At 44.6% G+C, this 27,510-nt stretch overlaps 1 protein-coding gene and 1 long non-coding RNA gene across 4 annotated transcripts in view; one reads left to right on the top strand and one right to left on the bottom strand.

The window, feature by feature from the left end:
- SHISA9 (shisa family member 9) overlaps window positions 1-27,510 on the top strand; it is a 279,798-nt gene that overhangs the window by 1,770 nt on the left and 250,518 nt on the right. For both annotated transcript variants that reach the window (XM_045047407.1, XM_045047408.1), the window contains exon 2: window positions 11,046-11,173. In XM_045047407.1, the coding sequence (XP_044903342.1) occupies window positions 11,046-11,173 (128 nt within the window). The remainder of the gene's footprint in view (window positions 1-11,045; window positions 11,174-27,510) is intronic.
- LOC123382494 lies at window positions 68-27,510 on the bottom strand. Of its 2 annotated transcripts, none has more exons than XR_006590936.1 (3): window positions 27,401-27,510; window positions 2,909-3,011; window positions 68-781 (listed from the first exon to the last, which is right to left on the bottom strand). It is a non-coding gene; the product is annotated as an uncharacterized LOC123382494 (long non-coding RNA). The 2 variants fall into 2 exon arrangements; XR_006590935.1 differs by lacking the exon at window positions 27,401-27,510 and adding an exon at window positions 3,260-5,852.

Here is a 27,510-nt window from a genome sequence, read left to right as displayed (position 1 = left end):
GCGCCTGCCTAAAACATCTGAACAAAGAGACCCACCAAAAATAGGCGAAGGAACATTACCACCTCACTAGTAATTATTTTCTATTTATACGCAGAGTATCCGATGATTCTTTTTTTTCCCCAGAGGGGAGGGATTTGGGGCAAGAGGTGAGGAAGTTCCTCTTGGTTTGGGTCAGCAGGGAGGGGTGGGTGGATGTTGGGGTCTTGAAGCACAAAAGTAAGCTTCCAGGGGATTCAGGAAACCCTGACCCACTGAGCGAGTAACACGCTGGCCCCGCCCACCTCCTGCACCCCCAAGAAGCCCTGTCGCCAAGCCCCACAGGCCGGAGTTTCACTTCCCCGCAGTCCCCGCCAGTCCCTGTAGCTTCCCGGGGTCTGTGTTGAGGTGAAGGAAGAGTACCGAGGCAGGACTGCGGCAGGCGGCGGGTGTCGCCTTGGTAGGGAGAGAGTCCCCCAGGGATAGGTAGCCTGCCTTGCAGATTCGGGTTAATTCCTCTGCTGAAGTATCCACTGAGCCTTTCCCTTGCAAAGCAGCGCTTACAGAAGCCCTCCTGGGTGTTTGGGTGGGGGGTGGAGGAGGGGAGGAAAGGCGGGAGAAGGGGAGGTGGGAGGGTGCCAGTGGAGCTAAGGGTGGGCGGCTCCCTTTGGCCTGCGGCGGGAGAAGGTGATGTGTGATCTTCAGGCTCCGCGTGATCTGGGTATTCCTGTCGAGAGCGCTCCACCGCCGACCTGAGGGCCCAGGAGCGACTCCCATTCCTGTCCTGCCACCTTGCAGCTCTTGTCTGGAGAAAAAGAGTCCCCCCCCCCCCCCCCGCCGCTTGGTCAGTTGTGGCCACTTCTGCAGGGACCACTAAAGGGCTGCTTGGGGGTGGCATCGCGGGGCACCCAGTCCTCTGATAACAGAGCCTGGCCACAGGACTCTCCGGGTACACTTTGGAAATTCCAGAATGCGGTAGAAGTACATTCTCTTGAAGAGAAAGGATAGTTGATTTTTATTGGCAGTTTCCACCCTGTGGTTTTCAACCCCAGCTGCTGTTTAGGACCACCTGGAGTGCTTTAAAAAAAAAAAATCGTGTTGCTAGGGGCCCCGCCCTCGACAATTTCCATCAGAATCTCTAGGGTTGCTGAGTCTGTGTACTTTTGTAAAGCTCTCTAGGTTTTCCAGCGTGTGGACAGTTACCATTACAGAAGATGAAGGAACATTTGCCAAGCACCGTATTAGGGGTGTGTGTGTGTGTGCACGTGCATGTGTGTGTAAACACGCCTTTAGTGTGCACAGCTGCCCTAGGAGACAAGTGCTGTCAATTCCCACTGATAGATGAGAAAATCACGGTTCAGGGATGGCTTCTCCAAGGTCACACAGTTATAAAACTGCAGTCCCCAGGCCCCTGATTTCAACGGTGTTTTCAGTGCCAGTGAGCATTGGATGGGGGTGGGGGCTTCCTAAAATGCACATTCTTGTGTTCTGTCCGGAAAGGTTCTGGGTCAGTAAAGGTCTGGGATGAGCCCCAGAAATCCGCATGTAACAGTCTCCCTGGATGGCTCTTCAAAAGTGGCCTTGACGTTCTTGAGGAAGACCGTTCTCGAGTTTGGGACTATTTTTTACATTCTTGGGAATGGATGAATTAATCCAAGGCCACTCCCTTATTTGCATTTGGTTGTGTGTTTTCAGCACGTATTTCTGCTTTGTGTATTTGTGGTGCTGGGGGCTGCCCCAAGGACCGTCCAAATGCATGTTGCACTGTGTGTGTGCAGTTGTTCATTTCAAGTCCCGGCCACAGCCATGAGCTTATTGGGTTTTGCTTGTGGGGGCCAGGGGGTACCTGGGTGGGGTGCACCCAGCCACCTGAGAGCTTCTGGGTGCAATTAACGTCTCAGCCACAGCCTCTTAATTTATTTTGTCTTGGGCTGTGCGGGTCACTGAGATGAGGGGTTCATTCTCATTTCATCGGAAAGCACCCCTAGGTCACCAATTGCTCCTGGTGACCCGTGCGCTTGTGGTATCCCGGAAGAGGCCTCCGTGATGTCGGTTTTCAGACCCAGAGTCCTGGGCATGTTGGCTGCTCCCTTCTGGTCCGACTGGGACCTGATAACAGGAGAAAGTCGCTAACTCTGGGAGCTGCGGGGGTCTCACCCACGATATCAGAAGAGCTTCAGAGACCCTCATTCACCAGCCAGAGCAGCATTACAGCCAGCCACTGTGGATCGGGACAAGTGACTGCAAACAGTGGCCGGCTGTGATTACCCAACCATGCAGGCATGTTTTGTTTGGTCTGTAAGGTGTGGCTATTTATGTATTCTTATTTTTATTTTAAAGTTTCTCTCTCTCTCTCTGTTGTTGTTGTTGTTTTTTTTTGTTTTTTTTTTTTTTTTTTACGGTGAAACATTTTGCACATACAAAAGAAAAAACTTGAAACATAAAAATGTCTTTAGGGTTTGTCACTCCCGGTACGACTGCCATTTGGAGCCGGCTCATTCTCGGTAGTGGGGGGGCTGTTCTGTGCATCGTAGGGGGTCTGGCAGCACGCTTCGACTCCACCCACTATGCCAATAGCACCCCCCTTACAACCCAGCTGTGACAGTCAAAAAAAAAAATGTCCTCAGTCATAGCCACATGTTATCCGGGGGTAAAATCACCCCCAGTTGAGAGTTACTAATCCAGGCCACACAATTATTAGTATTTTGTCATGTTTGCTTTAGTACACACTCTGTGTTTTCTTTTCCTCTGTCCCTTTCTCCCTCCCTTTCCTTTTCCTGTGTTTCTTGGCTGAAACATTTGAAAACGAATTGCAGACATGGCACTTCATCCCTAAATACTTCAGCGTGGATTGCCTAAGAACAAGGACATTCTCCCCCACGACACAATCCTGGGATGACCCTCGAGAAGAAGGGCAGAAAGTCTGTCATACCATCAAGTAGCCAATCAGGGTAACATTTTCCTGGTCGTACCAACGATGTCCTCTGGAGCTTGAGCTCCCAAACTCGGATCCGGTCAAGGCTCACTGCATCTGCCTGTAAAATTTCATACATTGTGTCCTACATTGTGTTTTAAAACCAACTTAGAACTAAGGAGATTTCACGTAGAAATCCCGATTCCTGACTTCTCTTGAGAAATCGGTAGTTTGGACAACACTGATGTGCATTTTCCCAGGGAAGCTGTTGGTTGCCACCCAGTGGTGAGTTCCCTCTTTAGGAAGCTCTCAGGTCGGCCTCTGTCTCCACCCCCACTCTGGAGTCCCTGGAGACTCAGTCGAGCCTACCTCAAGTCAGATGTCTGGAGATTCCATCCAGCCTGGCCGCTTAGGAGCTGTGTGACCTTGGGAACGTGACTTCGCCTCTCTGAGTTTTAGATTCTTGTCTGTAGAATGAAACCCTGGTCATCCCTATGTCCCAGGCTTGTGTGAGGTTTCACTGAGACTGGACTTGGGAGGCCCTTAGCACAGGACCTCTTTATGGTCACTGCTCAGCAAGTTTTACCCCTTTGCCATCACCCTTATTACTGGAATTTTCTACCCCTTACCTGCCAAAGGGGTAAATGTTGTAGTCTGAAACTCAGTACCTCGTCCTTGCCCTGTTCCATCTTTTAAGCTGTGTGGCATTGGTCCAGTCTTCTAACTCCTTCAGAGTTAAGCAGCAGAGGGGGACAGGTTCAGAATAGCAGAGAAGACCCGGGAATGGCCTCATTAAATGCCTTGCAAAGTGTTGGCCTGGGTGATATGAAAGAAGCCTTGTCCAGCCTGCTATTTCACCACGAGCTTGTGTATAAGTGCTCATTTAATTCCAGGCCCTGCCCCAGTGAGGCAGGCCTTAGGACAGTGTGCCTCTGAAGAGGCACAGATTGCATTCCGTGAGGATGAACGAGGCCCTGGGGAGTGGAGGAGTCAGACTTCCAACCCAGACAGTCTGAGGCCAGGGCACAGGTCCCTGACCACTAGGCTGCACGGCCTTTGAGTGGACACGTGCTGGACTAACGTGCTCTCAGATCGCAAAGAAGTGCTTGCTGTTCTGCAAATGGCGACACGTGCAGGGGGGCCAGTACAAGGAGCCCCTGTAAGATCAAGACCAGGAGTGTTTCCTGCATCCGCCCCTGGCAGGGCCAGCGCCCTTGGAAGGAGCCGTTGATGAGAAGCGACCTTGGGGGCAGGAATGTGTGTTGGAAGCTCCATACGCTTCAGGCCAGTAGGGAACACATGTCATTATTTTGCCCACCTTCAAACAGAATCAGAAATCCAAGTGGCACATTGCACAGCACAGTGTCCCGGGTGCTTTTCAAACACGCTTCAGAAAAGCTGGAGTCCCTTTTAAAGAGGCAGCATCAACCGCTAAACGTCTCCCCTCCTTTTGCCTTTTCTCTCTTCCCGCTGCCCTTTTTCCTTGCATGTCTGTGGTTACCCTCTGGCTTTGACCAGCTCCCCAGCTTGGAGAAACCCTTGCAGGCAAATCTTGTTGCCCATGGAGAAGAGTCTATAAATTCTTGCTCGTGGCAGGTTACTTCTCTTTGGGCGATGGAGTCCTTGCATTTTAGCAGTCCCCTTCAGTGGGGTATATACTTGACCCAGTAAAAGGCACACATTTTAAGTTTAAGTGTGGTTTTTCAGGAGCTTTGCCTCTACCTGTGTAACCACCACTCCAGAAAGTCACCTCATGCCCACGGCCCTCGCGTTCTTGAAAAAGTAAAAGATGCTTCAGAGGAAATGTTCCGGAATCCTCTTCAGGTGTTTAAATGTCAGAACATAGTTTAGACCTCGGGATTCCGGGGAGCTTTGAAGCCAGATGAGGAGGTTCTGAGCTCTGTTTGGGAATGTTGGGGTCTTTTATTTGCTCGCGGTGATTGGAAGGTGAAGGAACACCGTATTCTCTCATTGCTACCTTGGAACTGTCGCGTTGGCTTGGCTCGAATCCTCTGTCAGACCTCATGCGCTGGCTCCCTCGCCATTGAGGTCTCCGCTCTGGTGTCGCCTTCTCCGAGAAGCCGTCCCTGATGACCCTGACGACTCAGTTACCACTGCCCGCCCCCCTCCGGCTCATCGCCTGGTGTTTCTTCATTACAGCCTAAAATTAACTTATTAATTTCCTGGTTTGCTATTTGGTTATCTATATCTTGCTTTACTGTCCAAAGTAAGGAGTGTGGGGACACCACATCTCTTCTGTTGTATCCTCAGTGCCTAGAACAGTATCTGCCACGGACAAAACCAGTATCTGGTTTCTGACATCATAATTTACAAAAGAAAGTATCTTGTCTTTTGTTCATTCATTCACTCACCCATTCATGTATTCATTTCATAGGTATTTATTGAGCACCTATGGCATACCTAGTACCGTTTTGAGAGCTATAAGAGAATAGTGACAATACAGACGCAATCCCTGCACTCAAAAGAGCTAACAGTCAAATGGCACGAGACAAGTAACACACGAGTACATCTAGAAAGAAATTGACGCCAAATTGAAACTTAGGAAATTGCCAATATTCAATCATCTATGACCACAAAAATGGCAGTGTTTCAAGGTACTTGTTCTGAGCTGGGACAAGAGATATCAAAGAAAAGTGCAGTTTCTTTAGTAAGGTACCTGTATTAGTTATGGTTCTCCAGAGAAACAAAACCTGTAGGAGATATATATATATAGAGAGAGAGAGCAAGAGTGAGATACATGATGTGGACTTGCCATTAGGAAGTCTGAAATCTACAGAGCTGACATCCCAGTTTGAAGGCTGTCAGGCAGGAAAATTCCCTTTAACTCAAGAGAGGGTGGGACTTTTGTCTCTGCATGCCTTCAACTGATTAGATGAGGCCCACCTGAATGCTAGAGGGCAATGTACTCAGTCTGTTGAATGTCAGTGTTCATCTCATCCAAATGCACATTCTCAGATGCATCCACAATGACATTTGACCAAATATTTGGGCACCCTGTGCCATAGTCAAGTGGACACTTAAAAGCTACCATTATGGTTCTTTTAGGGACTTAGTACTCAGAGTATGTCCTGTGGAGCCGCCTCATTTTCGTGACCTGGGAGCTTGAGTGGAAGAATCTCATGCCCTGCCTCTGACTTACTGAAATAGAATCTACATTTTTAACAAGACCCCGAGGTAGCACGAATGCACATGGTTTGAGAAGCACCCAAACTATGTGCTGCAAATAGATGGCAAATCGTTTGGAATTTGGTTTATAGCACATAGTTGGTGATGTCCATTGTCTTATTTATGAAGCTTTTTGGACACGTATTTTAACATGTTTTTTAGTCTGTACCCTAATCCATACACATTTGTTGTACTAATAAGTATATGCATGGACCGGTGAACAGTTGTTAGGTACATTATAAAGCACACCTAAAAACAAATTTTAAGCTGAACTGAAGGTGCAGTAAATATTAAAGTCTGTTGGTAAGCATGATGACGTCACGCAATCATTAGCTAATGTCAAATCATGTTTGTTGAGGATGAAACTTACCATTAATAAACAGTCCACATTTTGAATATTTTTCGTGAGAATTTTGACTATTTTTGGCTGACTTGGCTTTGATCTGAATAGAACATTGTTTTTAACCTTGTAACAAGCTAGCTGTTGAAGAAAAGTGGAGAGGCAACGCAATTGTTTTCTTTTTATGTGTATATGTAAAATTTACTGGTTTCCATACAATACCCAGTGCTCATCCCAACAGGTGCCCTCCTCAATGCCCATCACCCACAACGCGATTGTTTTCTTGTGCTTCCTCTATCAGAATTTTCTTCAGCCTGTGGTTTTGTTACGGTTGGGGGGGCGGTGGTGGTGGTGAAGCCATGCGCCTGCTCAGTGATGGTTAGCCTTGCTAAACCTAGATAATGTATCTGCCTATTCCCTTTAGGGGGGCACATAGCTGTAATATGGGCAATGCACCCCAGTCACTGTTCTTGGTCTGAGCTTCCTGATTCTCGCTGGCTGACGTGGGCATCTCAAGTGAGGGTGCCAGCATCCATACCCATATTGCATTGATTCCTCACTTGAACGACTAAAGACCATACACAGGAGTTCTTGGATTTCCTGTCCTTATGCCGAATCATTTTTTTGTGGTGCGTAGAGTGAGTGGACTCTACTTTGAAGGCTGCTTTTCCAGGATATGGAGGCCTCTTAAGAACTCTCATCTCCATTGCGTGCCCTGGGAAGGGCTGCCTTGGGGAAAAGCATCCCTGGCTTTTGGGCTGGGTTTTCAGGAATTTCAGCACCCCAGAGAGGCCCAGGGAATGTGCAGATAGCCGCGCTGACCGAGTTCGTGGTAGCTGTCCTGATAACTTACTTTGCCAACCTCTTGAAAGCCTGAATAACATGGAATTCCAGGGGGGGGGACTCCTTAGAGGAATTGGTGAAAGCTATGGCTCCTTGCCTGAGAAAAACGCACAAACAAAATTTCCATTCAATTCCCGAGGGGTCCAGGGACCTCCGGAAGTTCATGATGAAGATCCTGTTTAGAAGTGAGAAAGGCATATCAGGTTTGGAGCTCCCGCTTTACCTCAAACCTTCCATTTCCTGCAGCCTCCTTGAATTTCAGACTCTGCTTACAGCACAGAGTGAGGAAGGAGGCTGAACTCTAATTTCAGAGACACTCGGGTTTGTATCTCCAGTCCCTACAGTGATGTGCCGGGTGAACTTGAACAGTTTTTTTTTTGCTCCATAAAATGGGTACGATAATCCTCACCTTGAAAGCTCCCTTCCTTATTGCCTATCCTCCAGCTTCATTGGCCTTTTGGCTTGTACTTCAAGTATATGAACTCTTTACTGCCCCAGGGCCTTTGCATTTGCTGCTCCAGCTGCCAGGAAGTTTCTTTCCATCACCTTTACACGACCAACTCCTTCTTACAGTTCAGGGCTCATCTCAAATGTCAACTCCTCAGGAAAGCTTTTCCTGGTCACCTTATCTCTCTCTCCCTCTCCCCCCCCCCCCTGTTTATGTAGAATTTTAGAAAAGTGTACAATTCATTGGTTTTTGACATATTCATAAATTGAAGCAACTATCACTCCTGTCTGATCCCAGAACATTTTCATGGTTGAAAGTCCGTATACATTCCAGAGCCACTCCTCAGTCCTCCCTATCTCCAGCCCCTGGCCACCACTGGTCTCCTTTTTATCTCTATGGATTAACCCTTTCTGAACACTTAATGGAAATAGAATCACGTACCCCGTGGCTTTTTGGGTCCTTTGCAAGGAGCTTCAAGTTTCCAGGTTCCATCCATGTTGTAGCAGGTGTCGGTGTTTCCTACCTTTTTGTGGCTGAATCATACTCCCCTGCGTATAACACCTTCTGCGTGTCCATTCGTCAGCTGATTTGGATTGTTTCCACTTTGGGGCTGTTGAGGATAAGGCTGCCATGTGCCGGTGTCGCTTGATTGTGTTATACTTTTTATTTATTTATTTTTTTTAATTTTTAATTTTTTTTAATGTTTATTTATTTTGAAGACAGAGAGACACAGAGCATGAACGGGGGAGGGGCAGAGAGAGAGAGAGGGAGACACAGAATCCAAAGCAGGCTCCAGGCTCTTGAGCTGTCGGCACAGAGCCCGACGCGGGGCTCGAACCCACGGACCGCGAGATCATGACCTGAGCCGAAGTCAGACGCCTAACCGACTGAGCCACCCAGGCGCCCCACGTGTTCTACTTGTTAAAAATTTATTGAACACACATATATTTTTTTATCCTGTCCCCTGGAATACAAGCTTTGGTAAGACAGTGATCTTGTGCATCCTGCACACTGGCTGTGTTCCCAGAGCTCTGACTAGTGCCTGGCACATAGTAGGCAATGGATATTTGTTGAGTGAATGAGTGAATGATTGGGAGCTGTCGTTATTGTCTTGCGTCTTGGCTTGCCCAGTCTTTTCCTCTAATGTCTTGCTGTGTCCCCTGTAGTTCACATCTGACACTTCTCACCCGCTGTGGTTTTTGGGCCGTTGTCTCCTTGCCCCCTGAGCAACCACTCAGTCCCCGAGCTTGGGGCCTCCGTGAGCCTAACACAGGCTCAGACTTGGATGTGCACCTGAAACCTCAGGTGGCTGCCCCTGGAGTTTCTGAGTCAGTAGGTCTGGGTGGACCTGAAAATTTGCCTTTTAACGTGCTCCCAGGTGATGCTGGTGCCGCTTGTTGGCAGACATTGTTTGAGAATCGATGCTTATACGGGGTGGTGGTGGGGGGGGGGGGTAAATTTCAGCCGGCAGGCTGACCTCTCGCAAACAGCTCTCCTTCCGTCTCTGTCTCCCTCGATGTGGACTCAGAGGGTTCTGGTTGGTTAGGAGCATCTGGATGTATCCTAAACCATGGCAGTATGACTTGTGGGTGTGTGCCCTGAGAAGCTCTCCCTGGTCCAAGAGGAGGCATGAATGAGGGTGCCTGTGGCTGTGTTGTGTTCAGAGGCAGGGAGGTGCTCTGAGCGTCTCGGTGCCCATAATTAGGGAAATATTAGGGAAATGGCTAAGCAGGGCTGATACTCGTCTGCTTGTCCATGAAACCACTGGGGAAAGGAGATTCACCCTTAGCATCTTGGCTAGCTCTCCTGTCGCGCAAAGAGGAAGAAGCAGAATGAGGTTTGTGGTCCAAACACGGCTCGTGTCAGAGATGCATACCTGTGCAGTTACACCCACAATAGTACGCATCGTTCAAGGATAATCCTGTCTCAGGAATGACCTGGTGGAGCATAGGCCAAGAGGCAGATGTGGGGTGGTGAGGTCTGACCTTAGATGTGGTATCCGCTTGGCACTTACCTCTGTTCTGCTCTCTGTGCAAACGCTGGGCGGCTTTACTAAGGTTACATCTAATTGTGAAGGTCACCGTTCTGGGTGAACGGTGTACCCCCGCCCCATAACAAAAGCTTTTTTAAAGTCCTGGTCTTGTGGTCCTCAGAATGTGACGTTATTGAGGAATGGGATTTTGCACACGTAATGACTTGAGCTTATCCTGGAGGAGGGTACGCCCCAACCCAGTATGACTGGTGTCCTTAAAAGCAGGTCTTCACGGGAAGACAGAGCCTCCTGAGACACACGGGGCAAAGACGGAGGAAGAGCCTGGGGTGAGGCAGCTGCGAGCTAGCAGATGCCAGAGATTTCCACCAGAAATCCACCGGAAGCCAGGAGGAGGCAAGGGAGGAGTCTCCTAATATCCTGATTTTGGACTTCTGGCCTCCAGAACTGTGAGACAGTACATTTGTGTGGTTTGGGGCCACTTAGTGTGGGGCACTTTGTTACGTCAGCTGGGAGAAACTCACGTAGTCACTTAACACCTCTCAACTGGTTTTCTTATTTGTCAAAGACAGCCGAAAGAATACTGACCCTTGGATGAGTGTCAAGGGGGCGAAACGTGACGATAAAACACAGTTGGTGACTCAGGTTGTAAGCTTGCCCTATGTCCCAGCTACTGATTAAGAGGGGCACCCACCTTGGGGGGTATGGATGGATCGTGCCAAATCCTCCCTAACTACAGGAAACCCAATGCGCTCAGCGTACAGAGCTGTGAAAACGGACTCTTGTTCAAAGACCCGTGCAACGGGCTGTGTGACTTTCAGCAGGTTAATTCACTTCTCTGAGCCTTTGTCCGCTCATCTGCAAAGAAGGAGTAATAAACCTCATAAGGTGTTTGTAAGCCCCTTCGTTAAGGCTTAACGTGATTCACACGGTGCCCCACTTGTGGTAAGCACCCTATAAATGTTATTTGTGGCTAATAGTGGACCACTGATGTACGTGGGCTGTGGTATCAGGTGTCAGCTATGAGGGGGCTGGGTTTATGGGGTGCAGACGCATTACATATATTCGTCATTCAGTCCTCTCCACAGCTCTCTGCAAGGTAGGTGATATTGCTAATTACACACCTCTTGTGGGGAACGCGTGTCCTGTTTTGCATGAAGACCTTATGTAATCTGTAATTGCAGTGATCTTCTTAACTTCCTGATGTCTTTTTCTCCCTCCCACCTCTAACGAGCATGGCAACTCCGTGGAGTAAGGGGCCTCGTCCTCCTAAGCACAGTGCTCAGAACACAACAGGTGCCAGTCATTGCGTTTGGAATGAACAGATTTCACTTCTTTCTCCTTTCAGGGCCCTTGCAGATGTCATGAGGCCACAGGGCCACTGCAACACCGACCCCATGGAGAGGGACCTCAACATTGTGGTTCATGTCCAGCATTATGAAAACATGGATACCAGAACTCCCATAAATAATCTTCGTAAGTATAGCTGTGTGGTCCGTTTCCAGCCCCACGTGGTGACCCAGGCAGTGGTCACGTGTCCAGATTGCATGGGATGTGTTTGGATTCATTAAGAGCTTTTCTGTTTGTTGCCTAGTTGCAAGTTTTCTTCCATCTCTCCGGATGAAGCTAGCTAGCTGTGTTTGGCATCATCCGATGTCACTTGGTTGGTGTTTCTGTTACAGATTGATCCATTCGGTTGGCTTCTGATGGTTGGTTCTTCCGTTAACTAATGGCCCTCTTGGTTGGTTCATCATGGGGACTTAGTTAACCAATGGGTTACTTGGTTGTTTCATTTTACGTAATCTGTTTGGCATTGACCCATTTTATTCGTTCATCTTGATCGGAAAATCGTTTAACCGGTGGTCCATTGGCTTATTTGCTTCCTGAGGTGGACCAGTTGTGACCTTTAGGCTTCATGCTGTTTTCAGTGAACAGACAGTAGTTCAGAAGAATTTGATCTCTTTTTCATAAAAAAGAGAGTTTCATAAAAATAATTGCAAACTACTCTGAGTATGTACACATGCACATACATGTGCCTTTGCGTGTGTGTGGGGTCTTGACTTGTGGTTATGTTGCTTTGGGGTGCTTATTCCTTGCTATTATGTTTTCAAGTTACCCCCCACATGAAAGTAATGTGGAGGGCTTCGTTTAAAATAACACAAGCCAGACAGTTTAAAGGATGTATTTAGTGGTGGCTGGAGGTTCTTAAAAACACGGCACATTTTATAGTCTGGGTCGCCTTTGCTGAAGCCCCGTTACAAAAGTTGCATTGGTAGCTTATTTGCTGAATCACCATTTCGGACTGTTTGGCTACAAATTTTTATGCTTGATGGGTAGAGCAATAAATCTGCAGTATGTGACACAGGTGATGCAGTTTCTCTGATTCTGCATTGTGATAATTTTTCACAGGCTTGAAAATGTTGCCACATAGTTATCAAGTCGACGTTTACATGGTTCGGAGAAGGGCTACCAAATAGAATGTCTTAGGTTTCGCTGTATTCAATGATTTGGCATTATTTATTTATGAATCGGGTCATAGAACGGCGTGAGGAATGGCCGCATTTTAGAGCGAAATACATCAGCAGTTGGAAGTTTTATGACCAAACCTCACAGCCCTGAAAGATACGGTAAATTGCACCAACTCGGAAATGGCAGTTGCTGAGTTCCATTCTGGCTCTGATGGAAATGAGCACATTGCCTTTCAGGGGTCCCTGGGAAAGAAGCAGAAAACCTAGTTGTATGTGGGTCCCAGACGTCACACGTGAGAGAGTGTGGTCACGGAGTAGACAGAGGTGAAATGGCGTGGAGTCCGTGGCTCTCCAAGGGGAGTTAACAAGTTTCTCGTGTGAAGTTGTAAGTTTTGTGGTGATTTTTGAATCAACGCTCAAACAGAATAACAAACTCGCTGAAGTCACCCACGTTTCATCGTTGCATTAGGCCAAAGGGCACAGAGCGTTAATGAATCTTGTTGAAATAAGGGACTTCTGTTAAAAGTTGTACTGGAGACAAATTACTGCTCGGAGATGGGTGTCCAGGCACTGAGGAATTGAGAAGTCTCTTGTGACAGACTAACTTGGTTTATTTATGATTCTTGCGTTTGGCCTATGTCTGAGCCTCAGTAATCAGAGATATTTATACCAATTAAAAAATGTCCTGTAATGTTCTCTTGGGTGGATGTACGCCAGAGCATTCCTGGTAGACTACAGAAGAGAATTCCAGGTCTACACAAACACTTACTGCATTCGTACAAGATGTTAATTTCCTATCCTGCTGCTGGGATGATGCAGTCCTTATTTCCTAGAATTTTTGGGAAGGTCTGGAAAGATAAGAAGCATATAGCTCTTCCTCCAATTTACGTTAATCAGTTTAATTTTGTTTAAAATTTTGTTTAAAATGTATCTATTTTTGAGAGAGAGAGATAGAGCGAGCATGGGAGGGGCAGAGACAGAGTTAGAGAATCCGTAGCAGGCTCCTGACTGTCAGTACAGAGTCTGATATGGGGCTTGAACTCACAAACTGTGAGTGAGATCATGACCTGAGCCGAAACCAATAGTCAGGAGCTTAACCGATTAAGCTTAACTGATTAATCGATTAAGCCACCCAGGGGCCCCTTAATCAGTTTAATTTTCACAGTTAATTTAGTAGTTGGTAGTAAAGATAGCCTTCCTTGTAGTGATTTTGTCTTTTTATTGATTCACAAGAGCTATTTACATATTGTAGACACAGGGAAAATTTACATGTTCAGAAGAGGGAATGATTTTGGAAGTTCATTGACAGGCTAGGCCTAAATGACTGATATTTATCAATTATTGGGGCTTCAAGAGGCCAGGCAGTCACCAGAGCCCATTTTGACCCATAGGGAACTAGGAGAGAAGGAATTCATTCCAACTGAGAAGTTAGACCAGCTCTTGGTGCCAGGATTAGAATGCACCTATTGAATTGAACCCTTCTCTGGACATTGTGAGCAGTGAAGAGTCACCATTACCAAAAATGGAAAGAAAGGTGCATCCGTTTGTGATATACCAAGAGGGGGCACATCATGCCATTGTCGCGGTATTCTTCACTAAACATGCAAGTTACCAGACTTGACTGGGAATTCGATAACCCAAACTTGAGTGTCATTTTCATCTCTATTCAGTGACCCGCTCAACATAGCTTTCAGAGAATACTCATCTCCAATCTATTTCTCTTTCCTCATCTTTTTTTTTTTTAATGTTTATGTATTTTTGAGAAAGAGACACACACAGACCATGAACGGGGGAGAGGCAGAGAGAGACGGAGACACAGAATCCAAAGCAGGCTCCAGGCTCTGAGCTGTCAGCACAGAGCCTGACATGGGGCTTGAACCGACGAACCATGAGATCATGACCTGGACTGAAGTCGGACCCTTAACTGACTGAGCCACCCAGGCACCCCTCTTTCCTCATCTTGATACTAATGCTAGACCCCTTTCTGATCTTTCCATTATGCCTTGGTCAAGCTAAGAGAATCAAAAGTCTGCAGAAATCCAGATATTTAGAAGGAAGGGACTGGAGGACTAGGGTAAAGGCAAATCCGGGTGGTGGGGGGGAATCTTCAATGTGGGGAAATGTTGTCAACTTCCCTTTATACATTTCCTAGGGTTGATCTTTACTGTGATATGCAAGACTTGCTTTTTTATCTGAAGATGAATTTTTCTTCAGCTGATGCTGTTCATGTTCTTTCCAGGCATTCAGTGATATTGCCTAAAAATATTTAGTCTGATAATCAAAAGGGCCTCGACCTCTTTGATGAACAGGATGTAGATTCAGATGAGATAGTGATTTTTCGCAAATGCTCCTCGGCTTCTGTATAATTATAGTTTGCTTTTGAAGGCACATTTTGTCCTCAAGTGCTATGAACGTGCTTCTATCTCCCCCACCCCAGCTTCCCAGCCTGCCAGGGACACTCCCCATGCTTTTCGGGAGTGCGGAGTAAATATAGGCTCCCTTGTGTCTTAAGGATGGGAGATGTGAGGGGGCACCTGAGTGGCTCAGTCAGTTAAGCCTCCTACTTCGGCTCAGGTTGTGATCTCAGGGTTTGTGAGTTCAAGCCCCATGTCGGGCTCTGTGCTGACAGCTCAGAGCCTGGAGCCTGCTTCGGATTCTGTGTCTCTGTCTCTCTCTGCCTCTCCCCTACTCATGCTCTGTCTCTACCTCTTAAAAGTAAACATTAAAAAAAAAAAAGAATGGGAGATGTGAGTGAAGGCTGTGGGTGCAAGGAGAGAGACCAGGTTAATGTTTCTCAGCTCATTTGTGTTAACAGCACACTTTCTAAAAACTATATGTAATTTTAATCTGGAAATAATTTTATATTTACAGAGAAGTAGCAGAGATAACACCCAGAGTTCTATATACTCCTCACCCACTTCCCCCTGATGTTAACATCATTTATTACTGTGGTACACCTGTCAAAACTAAGACATTAACATTGGTACATTATTTTTAGCTAAACCGTGGATAGTGTTTGGGTTTCAGTAGTTCCTTTCCTTAGGTCCCTTTTCTGTTCCAGGATCCACAACAGGATGCTACATTGTATTTTGTACAGTCAGGCTGATAGTAGTATTTTGGTTGTGCAGTATTGTTTAATGATGTGGTAAAGACTGAAAACAGCACTAAATAAGTCAGCGGCAATTACAAAGCCTTTATTGCCACAGTAGAAAAAGTATCTCCCAGGGTCTATAAAAGCATCCACATAAAATTATTCCCCTGGTCAGTGTGGGAATAGAACCAGCTTATGTCTTCACTGTGCTCTCACAGAGGCTCGTGGGACAGAGTACCCTCTGAGTGTTCTGTGCAAACACATCACGCCTCTTTCGAATTGGGTTGATAGTACAATATTTACTTGGAAGGTGAGATCTCACCCCAGACTGAGGAGAAATGCTGGCTTGATATTTCTGGACACAGAATCCATCAGAAAGACCAGAAATTCCAGCCTCAGCTCCCCACTGACCACCCTCCTCACCCCCCCCCCCCAACCCCGACCTCCAGGACCATTTCCCAGCGGGTTTACAGGGAACCAGATAAAAAGCAGATCCATCATGTAGCTTCTGAAGATGTTGTGCAGCTCATATCTAGGGCCAAATGGGTTTCCATTCATTTCCCATATTTACCAAGACACCCAAATGTCCTATACTTGACTTTTGGAGACACTGGCGGGGATATTCCCAAATATCTTTTAAAAATCGGGGGAATTTCATAATCGGGGCAGGTGTATAAGAGTAAAAATATATGTAAGATAGTGAAATATTAACAGTAACTTATATAGGCAACATTCTACCCCCCACCTCCACATTGAATGTTCAAAACCTTATTAGGTTGGTACTGTTATTTCCACCATCATAAAGGTGGGGAAACTGGGGCTCAGAGAGGTTAAATGACTTATCCAAAGTTCATACAGCTACTAAATGGTAGAGCTGGGATTTAAACCGGGCCAGTGAGACCCCAAGGTCTGTGTTTCAACCCCTATACTATGTGACCTCTCCTTTGGGTACAGGTGTTTGCAGAAGGGGGAAGTCTTTCCCCCTAGGAGTTGAAGTGGTTGAAGGATTTGGGAAGTGAACCCTCAGATCCACTGGCCCTGTAGGAAAGAGAGCTGTTTTGAAAACACACTCCAGTGTAGGTCTTGTCATGAGTCCTTCCTTAGGAGGAACAGGAACTAACATTTATTAAGCACTTACTATGTGCCAGGCATTATGTTAAAGCTCTGGACGCATTAGCTCATTTTGTACTGAAAACAACCCGTGAACAGCCTTGCTCATCCCTGCCCCAGGATCTTTGCACTTGCTGTGCTCCCTGCCTGCAGAACCCTGCTTCCAGGCCTCTACCCTTTTACGTCATATGCCTAAAGCTACCTCACTGGAGAAGACTTCCTTGTCTCCCTTTGGCCCACAAGCTCCCTACTGTTCCTCATTCCCCCATTATTTTCTTAATAACTTTTGTTCTTTCTGAAGTTGTCTTCTTCCTTATTTATGCCTCTTCCATTACCATGTAAACTGCATGAGAGCACATGCTTTGTATTGTGACAGTGACCCCCATACCGTGGGAACCGGGCTGGCTGACAGAAGCAGCCCCATCCAGTTTTGCCTAGTGAATGAAAAAGTCGATGGACAGGGTATCATTATTCCTGTTTCAGTGGAACAGAAGGGGGGAAATATTGCATATTACTATTAATAAATATTACTATTATTGTTATTATTTGGTGGCCAAATACATGGGAGTCCATTTTATCTTTGTATTTGAAGACATCCATAATAAAATTAACCACGAAAGATCTTGTCCACGGTGTCATAGTTAATAGATACAGGAACCAGGATTCGTCCCCAGGTCTGTCTGACTATATAGCCTGAACTTTGTTGGATACACATGGTGTATCTTCTGGGGAGTATCCAGGCTCAGGAAGGATAGGAATCAGGGCTACCTTCAGGACTTTAGCAGGTGGAGTGAGTAAAGCATCACTTTTGTCTTTAAGGCAGTTCACTGCTGTGTCTTTTAGTTCCTATTATGCAGAGAGAGAAAATGTAATTAGCTTCTGACCAGCCCGTGGGCTGGCTTCCCCTGGATCAGCTGTCTGACCCAGGTGCAGTCAGTTGAGTGGGGTGGAGAGTGTTTTAGCTCCTCTCATGGCCATGGTGGAGCTGGTTCTCCAAAAAGGCCATCCTTGAGAAGTGGGGTAGAGATTGCTGTTTTAAGCTTTGTTGGGGTGGGGCAGGGGTTGTGTTTGTTTTAGTCATCCCCGTATCTTCAGTGAAATGACACAGTGTTCAACAGGTGTTTGTTGGATGAAAGAACACATGCATGGAAGAATGAATCTCTCGTCAGTGGAACCTGTTAGTAGGACCCTTGAGATTTTGAGTTTTGAGGGAACTTGGCTAATTCCGACTCCTGTGAGGCTCTCACTCTTTTCAACGAAGCCATGGCTACCAACGATCTTGTTTCTGAAATGTGAGCATTCTTTTCCCCAATCAGGCAGACTAAGACTGTTCCATCTGAAGATCTCTGACTGTTAGGGTTTTGGCACATGGGTCAGTAAGTGAAGAAGTTAATAAGAGGTAGGGGTTGGGTCTGTAGTGGATTAACTAAACACATTTGTAGGTTCCGTGCAATGACTTGAATCAATTTTGTGTGATTTTAGATCAAGAGTTCCGGTTTTCTCTTGAAGTATTCAGTGTTATGGAAGGGTCTCTCACGTGTGGTCGATGCCCACTAAACATGTCCAATATGTCTTTGAGATAGTGCAGTGAGGCAGTGGGGTATGTGGACTTGGGAGGTAGACATAACTGGGTATCTGCTCTGTTGCCTGTTGGTTATGTAATCTTGGGAAAATTAATTTCATTTTCTGAACCTTGGTTTCCCATTCTATAAAAGGAGCAAAATACAAGATTGTTTGGGAGGATTAAATGCATTCATTCAGATAGTGAACTTAGCATAGTGGCTGGTAACCTAAATGTTGGCCGTTACTCTTACTTGTGGGACGAGTGAACCTTCGTGCTAATGTGGTCCATTAACGAGGGGGTGATGATACACACCAGCATGAATTCATCGTGCAGTTGCTATTTCAAAGTGAAAATGTTTGCCCTCCACAGTCTGCACGTGTGTGTGTGTGTGTGTGTGTGTGTGTGTGTTTGTTACTACTAATGTTTTTGATGCCAATGAGAACCAAAGAATCTGTCAATTTCTTCCCAAGGAAATAGTTCTGATGGAACAGCTGTCCTATTCTTAGCCATTTGTTCCTGTCTTATGTTTTTCTTCTATTCCCGTTGAAACACATGAGCTTTTGTTCTGTTAGGAATATTGGTTTTAATATTTTATTTACAGTGGCAGACCAGGCCTGTAGAAATCTGTATGGTTTCAAACATGGCTTGTATTTTCACCCAGAAAATGGGATTATGCGTTCATGAGGGTGTGTGTATCTGTGTGTGTGGGCAACACAGAAACGGAGCCCTTAAAAGAATAAAAAAAAAAAAAACACAAAAAACCCCCCAAACTCTACCACTTTCTGTAAGCCATCTCCTGGGCTGTTTTCAAAAATTGCTACTAACTCTGACCACATGGCATTGCTTAATTAGATTTGCGTTGCTTTTCCAGAGTGCTTCAAACCAGCTGTAGGACTATTTGTAAAGAAAGCCTAAGTGCCCATCACAGTGTCTGGTTAAAAGATGCCAAGCTCTGTTCCTGCCATGCTAGGGGAAGCCTATTCTTGGACACAGGTATTTTTGGGAGAGCGTTTCTATTTACATATCAGGATTAAATGATGCAACATGCCTACTATGTTTTTGACACTTAGTGTGGATATAAAAGGAGTAATAAAACAGAATAATGTTTGTTGTGCACCTGTCACGTGCATGCATTTTACTTCTTATGATAACCCCATGAAATAATTGGAAAAGATCTTGTACCCACATATTATAGATAGAAAACCGTGTCCCAGAGAGTTTAGCCTGCCCAAGACCACAGAAATATTTGGTAAGGCATTCACATCCTATATGTGGGTTCAAATATGAACTCAACTCTTGTCTGGCTTTATACTTTGTACTCTATTCATGACTCTTCTTGGGCCTTTTCCAAGGACCTACACTGGGTGATGCTCCAAATTATGTCTCTTCTCTTTCTTCTCCTTATGTTTTGGTTTCTGCTAATAATCACTGTTTTAGACTACACTAATCTTTGAAAATGGACCAATGGAGAGAAAGTCACCATTTCTGTTTTGGAGGACTCGGATTTTAGCCAATTTGTCTGATTTCTTGTCATTAATATTTCCGTCGACTCAATCGATATTTAACTGATACTTATAAAATCCTGCCAGACAATGTGCTAGGAATGGGAGGTACACAGATGAATAAGACAAAAAATTGGAACTGTCCTCTTAGAGTTTATGAGACAGTGGAGTAAACAGGTAATTGCAAAGAAGCGTGGTAGGTGTAAGGGCAGGATGCCGTGGGTGCAGGCAGGAGACCTCCTCGAAACACTTGGGGCCAAAGGAGAATGAAGAGATTAGCACATTTTCTTGAGAAATTGATATTTTGTTCTAAGAGAAATATGCCCTAACCACTTCCCAAGAATCATAGTGAAAGAAAGCAGAAAAATTTCATGTACTGATTTTCCTCACCTTCGATTGAGGGGAGATCTATCAGTCTTAGAATATAGGTCTTTCTTGCAGGTTTGATGAGTTTTATACAGATTGTCTAATGGGAGAAGGGGATTTCGTTTGGTTGGGGTCACACTGCTTTTGGTGGGAAAATGAAAATGCCACACCTGACGTGGAAGGACCAAAATTTCAGGATTAGCTGTCAGGAGTTGAGTACAGATCTTTTTCAAAGTACTGTTTTCAGTTCAATCAGCTCACTGTTCTTCAAGATTAGTGTTGAATTTTTTCTTCTTTTAAAAATAACAGCCAATATAAAATTGAGCAACATAGTTTAATCCCATAATAAATATATTAAAATAACTTATAATAAGGTTTTAGGAAGCTGCATGAAAACCCCATTAAGAATTCTCAACAAAGTTAATTACAAGTTGAAAGGGAAACCCCATCATATTATTCTGAGAATGCAGTTAATGAAACTAAGTGTAATCATAATCTGAATATTTTATTCCATGGAGACTTAAATTTATTAATTTAGGTATTAGGCCTTGAGTTGTGTGGTCACATGAAGACTGCCATGCTCAAAGCAGAGCCTGCACTGTCTTCTACTCATTTAAATTTTTTAAAATGTTTTATTTATTTTTAAGACGGAGAGAGACAGAGCATGAGTGGGGATGGGGTGCAGAGAGAGGGAGACACAGAATCTGAAGCAGGCTCCAGGCTCTGAGCTGTCAGCACAGAGCCCGATGCGGGGCTCAAACTCACGAACCGTGAGATCATGACCTGAGCCAAAGTCGGACACTCAACCGACTGAGCCACCCAGGCGCCCCTCTTCTACTCATTTCAATCCAGCCCTTTGTCCCCCAAGATGGGCCCCATTTTCGGAGATCTGTCCATGGTGCTGAATCACTCCCTGATGCAGTTAACCGTTCAAACCATCCAGCAAGAAAAGTTTATCTCCTAGAATGCTGGAACTTGAGAGAAATTCAAGAATTATTCTTGCCTTTGGTTCAGCACACTATTGGTTTCAAAGATTAAAAATTTTAAAGAAATTGGAGAACCGGGGGATCAACATAGTATACTAACTTCCACTTTTGCCAAGAAAGGAAATTTCGTAAAAAGTAACTATAAAATACTATCACCATCATTTCATAAATGATAGGGACATTTTAACACCAAACATGTAGGTAAGAAATACTTCTCAAAATAAAATACATTTCCTAAATCCAATGAAGTGTTGATTTTATGAAAAATGTGTTCCACTGTCCTTATTCTCGGTCTCTTTCTCCCTGCCTCCAATAAGTTGAGAATGAGAAAATGGATTTGGAGTTTTGAGAATAATTGATTATTCCTTAAATGGTTTGCTTTACTCAGTGAGTCTTTATTGAATAAATACTGGGGCTTGGTGCTAGGGATGCAGATATTGACTGTGTGTGTGTGTGTGTGTGTGTGTGTGTGTGTGTGTGTGTGTGTGAGAGAGAGAGAGAGAGAGAGAGAGAGAGAGAATATGTAGGTATATGTGTATATATCCATATATCACTTAATAGAGATTATGCTCAGTCCATTCTTTGCATTTTACAAGTAATGAAACTGAGGACCAGGAAAACGTGTGGGTTTTCTTAAAGTCATACAACAATGAAACTTATCAGATTAATATTGTGTTAAAAATATTATTGAATATTTAGGATGCAATAACTGATCACAGATACATATTTACTTGGCATTTCTCTGAAATGGACTTAAAGATGTGAATGGTAGGGATAGACTATAGCTCTTGGTACAGTGCTAGTTTAGTTTGATGTCTTACCTCTAATCCAAAGGAGCTCTTTGAAATATTCAGATATTCTTAACATTTGTAACAAAATATTGACTTGTCAAAAGCCCACGAGTTGGAAGTTGTCTAAGAGCAGCATGTGGTATTTGACTTCGTTTATTGAGTAGTAACAAGGAATGGAGAAAATGCCTCATTCTTCAGCGGCGTTACTTAAAACATTTTAGAACATGTATTCAAAGTCAAAGAAGGTCATCAGTCAAACAATTCTTTGATAATAGCCAACAAAGACATTGCACAAACATGTTTTTAAAAGTTGTTCCTTGTGAACATTTTTGTTCTCTAATCAGCTTAGAGGTGGCCAGGTTCAGATTCTGGTATGTTTCTTTAAAACATGTATTTTGTTTTGTTTTGTTTTTTGTTTTTGTTTTTTTTTTTACTTATGATTGTTACGTACATATATATAATTATAGAAATTTTCATATAATGTGGTACTGAAAATTCTTGCTTCTGTCCTTCATAGCTCCTTTAGAGACACAAACAGGGTCTTAAGTCATATAATTACCAATTCTTTGTAAACCAAAATAATCATTTTATTTCAACATGTATGTACCATGTATGATATACATTCTTAAATTTCACCTCCTTTGTTCATTGTTTTGTCTTCTGTGCCTGTAGTAGGGTCTGCCGCATAGTATGTGCTTGATGTGTAATGCTCGGCGAGTGAATGAATTTATAGAATTTTGGCACTTTATAGAAGGAAATTCAGAGATTAGTTAAGCTTGTCACCTCAGTTTAATTACAGTACTGAATAATCATCTGTAAATTCTACCTGCCTAAAATTGCCTCATTTTGGGGCAACACCAGCACCCTGACTTTTCTTTTGGGGGAACCATTTATCATCTACATTTTGGGTGGAGCTCATTGCCTCCTATTGCATGGATGAGCTGTTGACTCAGTCATAAGCCAACAAATGTACTGTAGTCCCACAGTGTATTCTGACTTTTGGAATAATGTAATGTTGGTCATCCAACTTTGTTATTTTTCTTCAGAGTTGTTTTGAGCACAGCTGTGGGTTCAAGACTGGGCAGTTGACCCAGTAAGAACTGGGTTCACAATTTTGTTTGTGTACTGGAGAGAAAAATAACTTACTGATAGGGTTGTAAGGAAGATAGGATGTACTCCTGGAGTTGATGGAAGCCACCTTGTCACTGCAAGGTGGAAAACCTTCCATGGAATAAAGCTATTGTGCAGGAAGGCAGAATGGAGAGAGTGAGTTTAGTTCTGATGATATTCGTTGAGTTCCTGGGTCCAACCACCCCTGAAGTGAGTGAGATTTTTAGTGACCTAAGAGAATGAATTGCTTTCAAACTTAATTAGCTTGAGCTGGATTTCTGTCACTTTGAATGGAAAGAGTGCTGATTTCTGTAAGCAAAAGGTAGCTTTCATAAATTAGTCACAGTTTTTAAAGCATATATCTCATTTAACTCCTACAAGAATCACCTGGGACTACAGCCTATTATCCAGGAATATCCAAATTTATGCATAAATGTGCTAATTCTGTTGTGATTTTATCCTACTAGACTGTGAACCCTTTGAGGTCTGGGATTAGGTCTCAACATTTGGACCTGAACACACAGTAGGCAGTTAGGAAATGGTTGGTAAAGACACTATTGAAGCCCTGCCTCTTAACTCGTCGTGACTGGTCGAAGCTCAGGGACAGAACAAGGACTCCAACCCCAGTCTCCAAACCTCAGGTCTAGCGCTTTGATTGCCCACCTTGCATGTGAGCCCTGGCCGCTTTCGGGGTATAGTGACATGTGGGTCTTCACCTTCACTTCATTACATCACAAACTCCATTACCTGCTTAACACTAACCAGTTGAGATTTCCATTGCTTGTTTCCATTGCCATGCAAACAAAATACCAAACTCCTCACATGCCCACAAGGTCCTACATAACCTGCCCGAGCTCTTGCCCTCTACTCTTCATCTTGCTCGACCACGGCAACTTATCTTTTCTCTTCTTCAAACATGTCAGGATTGCTGTCACTTTAGGAGCTTCACTTTGACTCTTCCATCTGCCCGTGACACGTTTCCCCAGATCCTTGCAAGTGGATGCTCTTTCCTGCCATTCAGGGCTTGGCTACCCTGCTATGTCTTTGAGGAAGCATTCCCTATAGAAGGTAGCTCACCCTGTATACAGAATCCTACCACCATCCCTCTCTATCAGGTCAACGTTTTCTTTTCTTTACTTTTGTAGTGTTTGGTTATTTTTTTTGATAGAGAGAGAGAGAGAGCGCGCGCGAGCACTTGTGCCCGGTGTGCAGGCGAGCAGGGGAGGCTACAGAAGAGAGATGGAGAGAGAGAATTTTGTATCCTGTAATTGGAGAAGCAGGCTCCACACTATCAGTGCGGAGCCTGACACGGAACTCGATCCCACTAACCGTGAGATCATGACCTGAGCCAAAAATCAAGAGTTGGATTCTTAACCAACTTGGACCACCCAGGCGCCCCGCCATTTTATTTTCATCGTAGCTCATTACCTAAAATTATCTCGTTTACTTGTTTTCTTTGTGTCTTCCCCACCAAAGTGTGAGGTCCACGGTATCAGGGACCTTGTCTGTTTTGCTCCCCACTTGTAGTATCCCCAGTGCCTAGCATAGCGCCTGGCACATGGTAGGTGCCCTCTAAAAATTAGTCAAGTGAATGCTGTCAAAACACAAGGCTGGGCACCTTTTCAAGTACTTGCTACTATTCTTCTTTGTCAGTTCATTGGGGTTTTATTTCTTGTGGACTAAATCTTCAGTGTTGTTATCGGTTTAGTTTAGTAGATGCCAACTTACATGCCAAGAGAAGTTGCATACGTTTAAAAGATCGTGGGCAGATATTCCAGCATTACCTGGAAATTGTGAAATGTCCCCCAGAGACAACGGTATCAGAATCCAGTCTACCGATTTAATCCCAGTAGATTTTTGTCATTGGCATTTCCCGCCATTTTATTTCGTTCATCTTCTTTGGGTCATAGATGTCGTGTTTTCATCAGCCCGAAAGCAAACTAAGGAAGGAGTTGGGTGTGTTTAATAGTTATGCAATCGCTATGGTGTGTTGATATGGCTAATAATAAAAAAAGACTTTGGTGGTGCAGGGTAACCTTAATCATCTCCTGCTTAGGATCACAATATTAATTTAAATGTATTGGCAAGCAGAGTATTATATCTCCAGCAGCTATGTTCCACATTTAATTATTGTATTTAAAAGGAAGTCTTAACCACCCAGAGGGAGGAGGTGGTGAGTATCGGGGGGGGGGGGGGGGGGTGGAATCTCAGCAGACCCACAGATTCATTTTGTATCCTGTAATTGGGCAATCATCCAATGGCAGGCCCTAAGCCCTGACTTATCCACGGTTACGATCAACTGTTTACCCACCCTTTGAGTCCTCAAATGCTCCAATATGCCACCAGATCTTATAATGCTCACCTCTGGAGCAAAATCAGGTCAAGCTAAGAAAAGTGCTTAAGAACAAAACACGCATCCTTAGGATTTTCAATCACGAACTCTCTCAGCATCTCCTGCTGCCCAGGATACTTTTTAGTAAATGTAGGGAAAGAAAATGGATAGAATGTGTTGTGTGGATAGAGGGGATGGAGGGAGGAAGTTGGGTGTTTTTGTTCCCCTTTCCTGATTTTCAGTTTTTGTGTCCCATTGTGCTAGCTTCTGGAAGGTTTCTGTTTATGCCAGCCCATCTTATTAAACCATCATTGTATGTGAAACCCTCTATGAGGCTTACTTGGGGGAAAACTAATAACACCGGAAGCATTTATTGGATACCTGCTGTGTGCCACATGTTTCAAATATATTATTTAATTCTCTTACCGAAGAGAAAGTAGGTAGGATTATCTATATCTGACAGAGTAACCAGGCACAGATTATCCTTCTGATACATGGATTCAAGCACAATGTGGTCTGACTCCAAAGCTGGGGCTCTTTCTTCCACCCAGAATAAACACACCCTAGGGTTCCTTTTGGGTGCTATCGCTCATGCCCCCTAGAGTCGTCCTGAAGTGGAGTGTTTCAAGGGTCTTCGAGGCTGTATTCAAGCCTGGTGGGCGTGAGGGGTGAGATTGAGTAGCCGCGTCTGCTGTTTGTGTGGTATTTATGTTTACCGCTATTTCTGAAACACATATGATAAAGGCACCTCAAAAGACTTAAGATTTTGTAAATGAGAGAAGATAAATGTAATATAAAATGAGGGAATATACACCAAACTGATGGGTTCGAATGGAAAGGCCTCACGTGTGCATTGCCTAACATGTGGCATTTGAACATATGGCAGCTGATGAAGCATATCTTTGTTGAATGAATGAATGAATGAATGAATGAATGGATAGTTTGAGGCGTTTGATAGCTTTCTGTTCTCTTAGGTTCTCAAGCTATTTACATGCATCAAGTCATACCACCATGAAACTACGTATCAGAACTGCATTACTTTGTTTCCTATAGGCATAGCCAATCCAGGACTGTGTTCATAGTACCTCCTTGTGTTTGTTTTCCTTTTTTTAAATCATGGTTGATGTAACAAAGGGCAACGTGGAGAATGCATATGCATTCTTGTAAGTGTGCTGTTGAAAATGGGGTTTATTCTATTGTTTAATCCTTTCTACACAGAATGACTTCTGCATTACACAGATCTTTGTCTTCCATGATCTTGTTTAAAGATCGTGCTAGTGGAGCAAAAAGTAAGCTACATCTGTGACCTCTAGAGTCTACAAGTGATTGATGGAAAACTCTTCTTATATTCAATAGATAAAAGTGAGAATTCTTATTTGTGATATGTATAGGATGAAACAAGGAGGGTGGTGAGATAAGGAATAACAAAGGTAGCATCATGAGGAGGTGACAATTTAAGTGAGGGCTAAGGATGAATGAGAAGGAATCGTCCACATAAACAGTGGGGGAAAGTGGTATTCTTGGCAGAAAATAAAGAATGTGCAAAAGCCTTGTGGCAGGAAAATATTTCACCATGCCTGCGGACATAAAGGAAGCCCAGTAGGGCCAGAGTCTGGTGAAGGAAGGGAAGGAGTTATAGAAGTAAATGTGGAGAAAGGCTATTCAGAAATGAGAAGGAACCAAGTGGGATACTAAGTATAAGTTGTCGCTATAGTTTTTGAGAGCCTTCTGTAACTAGGCATTGTGTCACCTGCTTTACATCTGTTATGTTGTGTCTCAATGGTTGATATGTCCTTTTTTTATGTAACAATTTTTTTGAGAGAGAGAGAGAGAGAGAGAGAGAGAGAGCGCGCGCGCGAGCATAAGCGGGGGAGGGGCAGAGAGAGAGAGGGAGACACAGAATCCGAAGCAGGCTCCAGGCTCCGAGCCATCAGCCCAGAGCCTGACGCGGGGCTCGGACCCACGACCTGTGAGATCATGACCTGAGCCGAACTGACTGAGCCACCCAGGCGCCCCTGATGTCCTTCTAATAGTGCTTCCCAGTGGGTGTTTCCCTGAACACTAGTCCTCTGAGATGTTCTACAAAATGAGAGTTTCTTGGCCAAATAAATTTGGGAATACCTCCATGCTCTCCTGCCTCTTGGAGATTTTCAGAAACATAGTAACACGTTGAAGACTGGGAGAATACACACAATGAAGCCATTTTCGATGGCATTCAGGTCAATGCTTTTCAAACCGTTAGATCTAGGAGAAACATCTTTTCATCTGATGATTACGGATGTACAGAGGAGATAACATCTGGAGAGCTAACTTTGAAGAATGCCGCTGGATGAAAGTTAACTTGGCCCTACTTAATCACCCGCTTTGGTGGTAAGCTCCTTACCTCCCGAGGCGATCCCTTTCGCTTTCAGGCAGGCCTCCTTGATGAGAGCCATCACCGCAGCCTGGGAGTCCTCCTTCCAATCCTGCACCAAAGCGTTTGGAGGGTTGCTA

The sequence above is a fragment of the Felis catus genome, chromosome E3, assembly GCF_018350175.1.
Source record: "Felis catus isolate Fca126 chromosome E3, F.catus_Fca126_mat1.0, whole genome shotgun sequence".
Lineage (NCBI taxonomy): Eukaryota > Metazoa > Chordata > Mammalia > Carnivora > Felidae > Felis > Felis catus.
The sequence above is the reverse complement of the archived record's forward strand: the minus strand, read 5'-3'. Positions and strand labels throughout refer to the sequence as shown.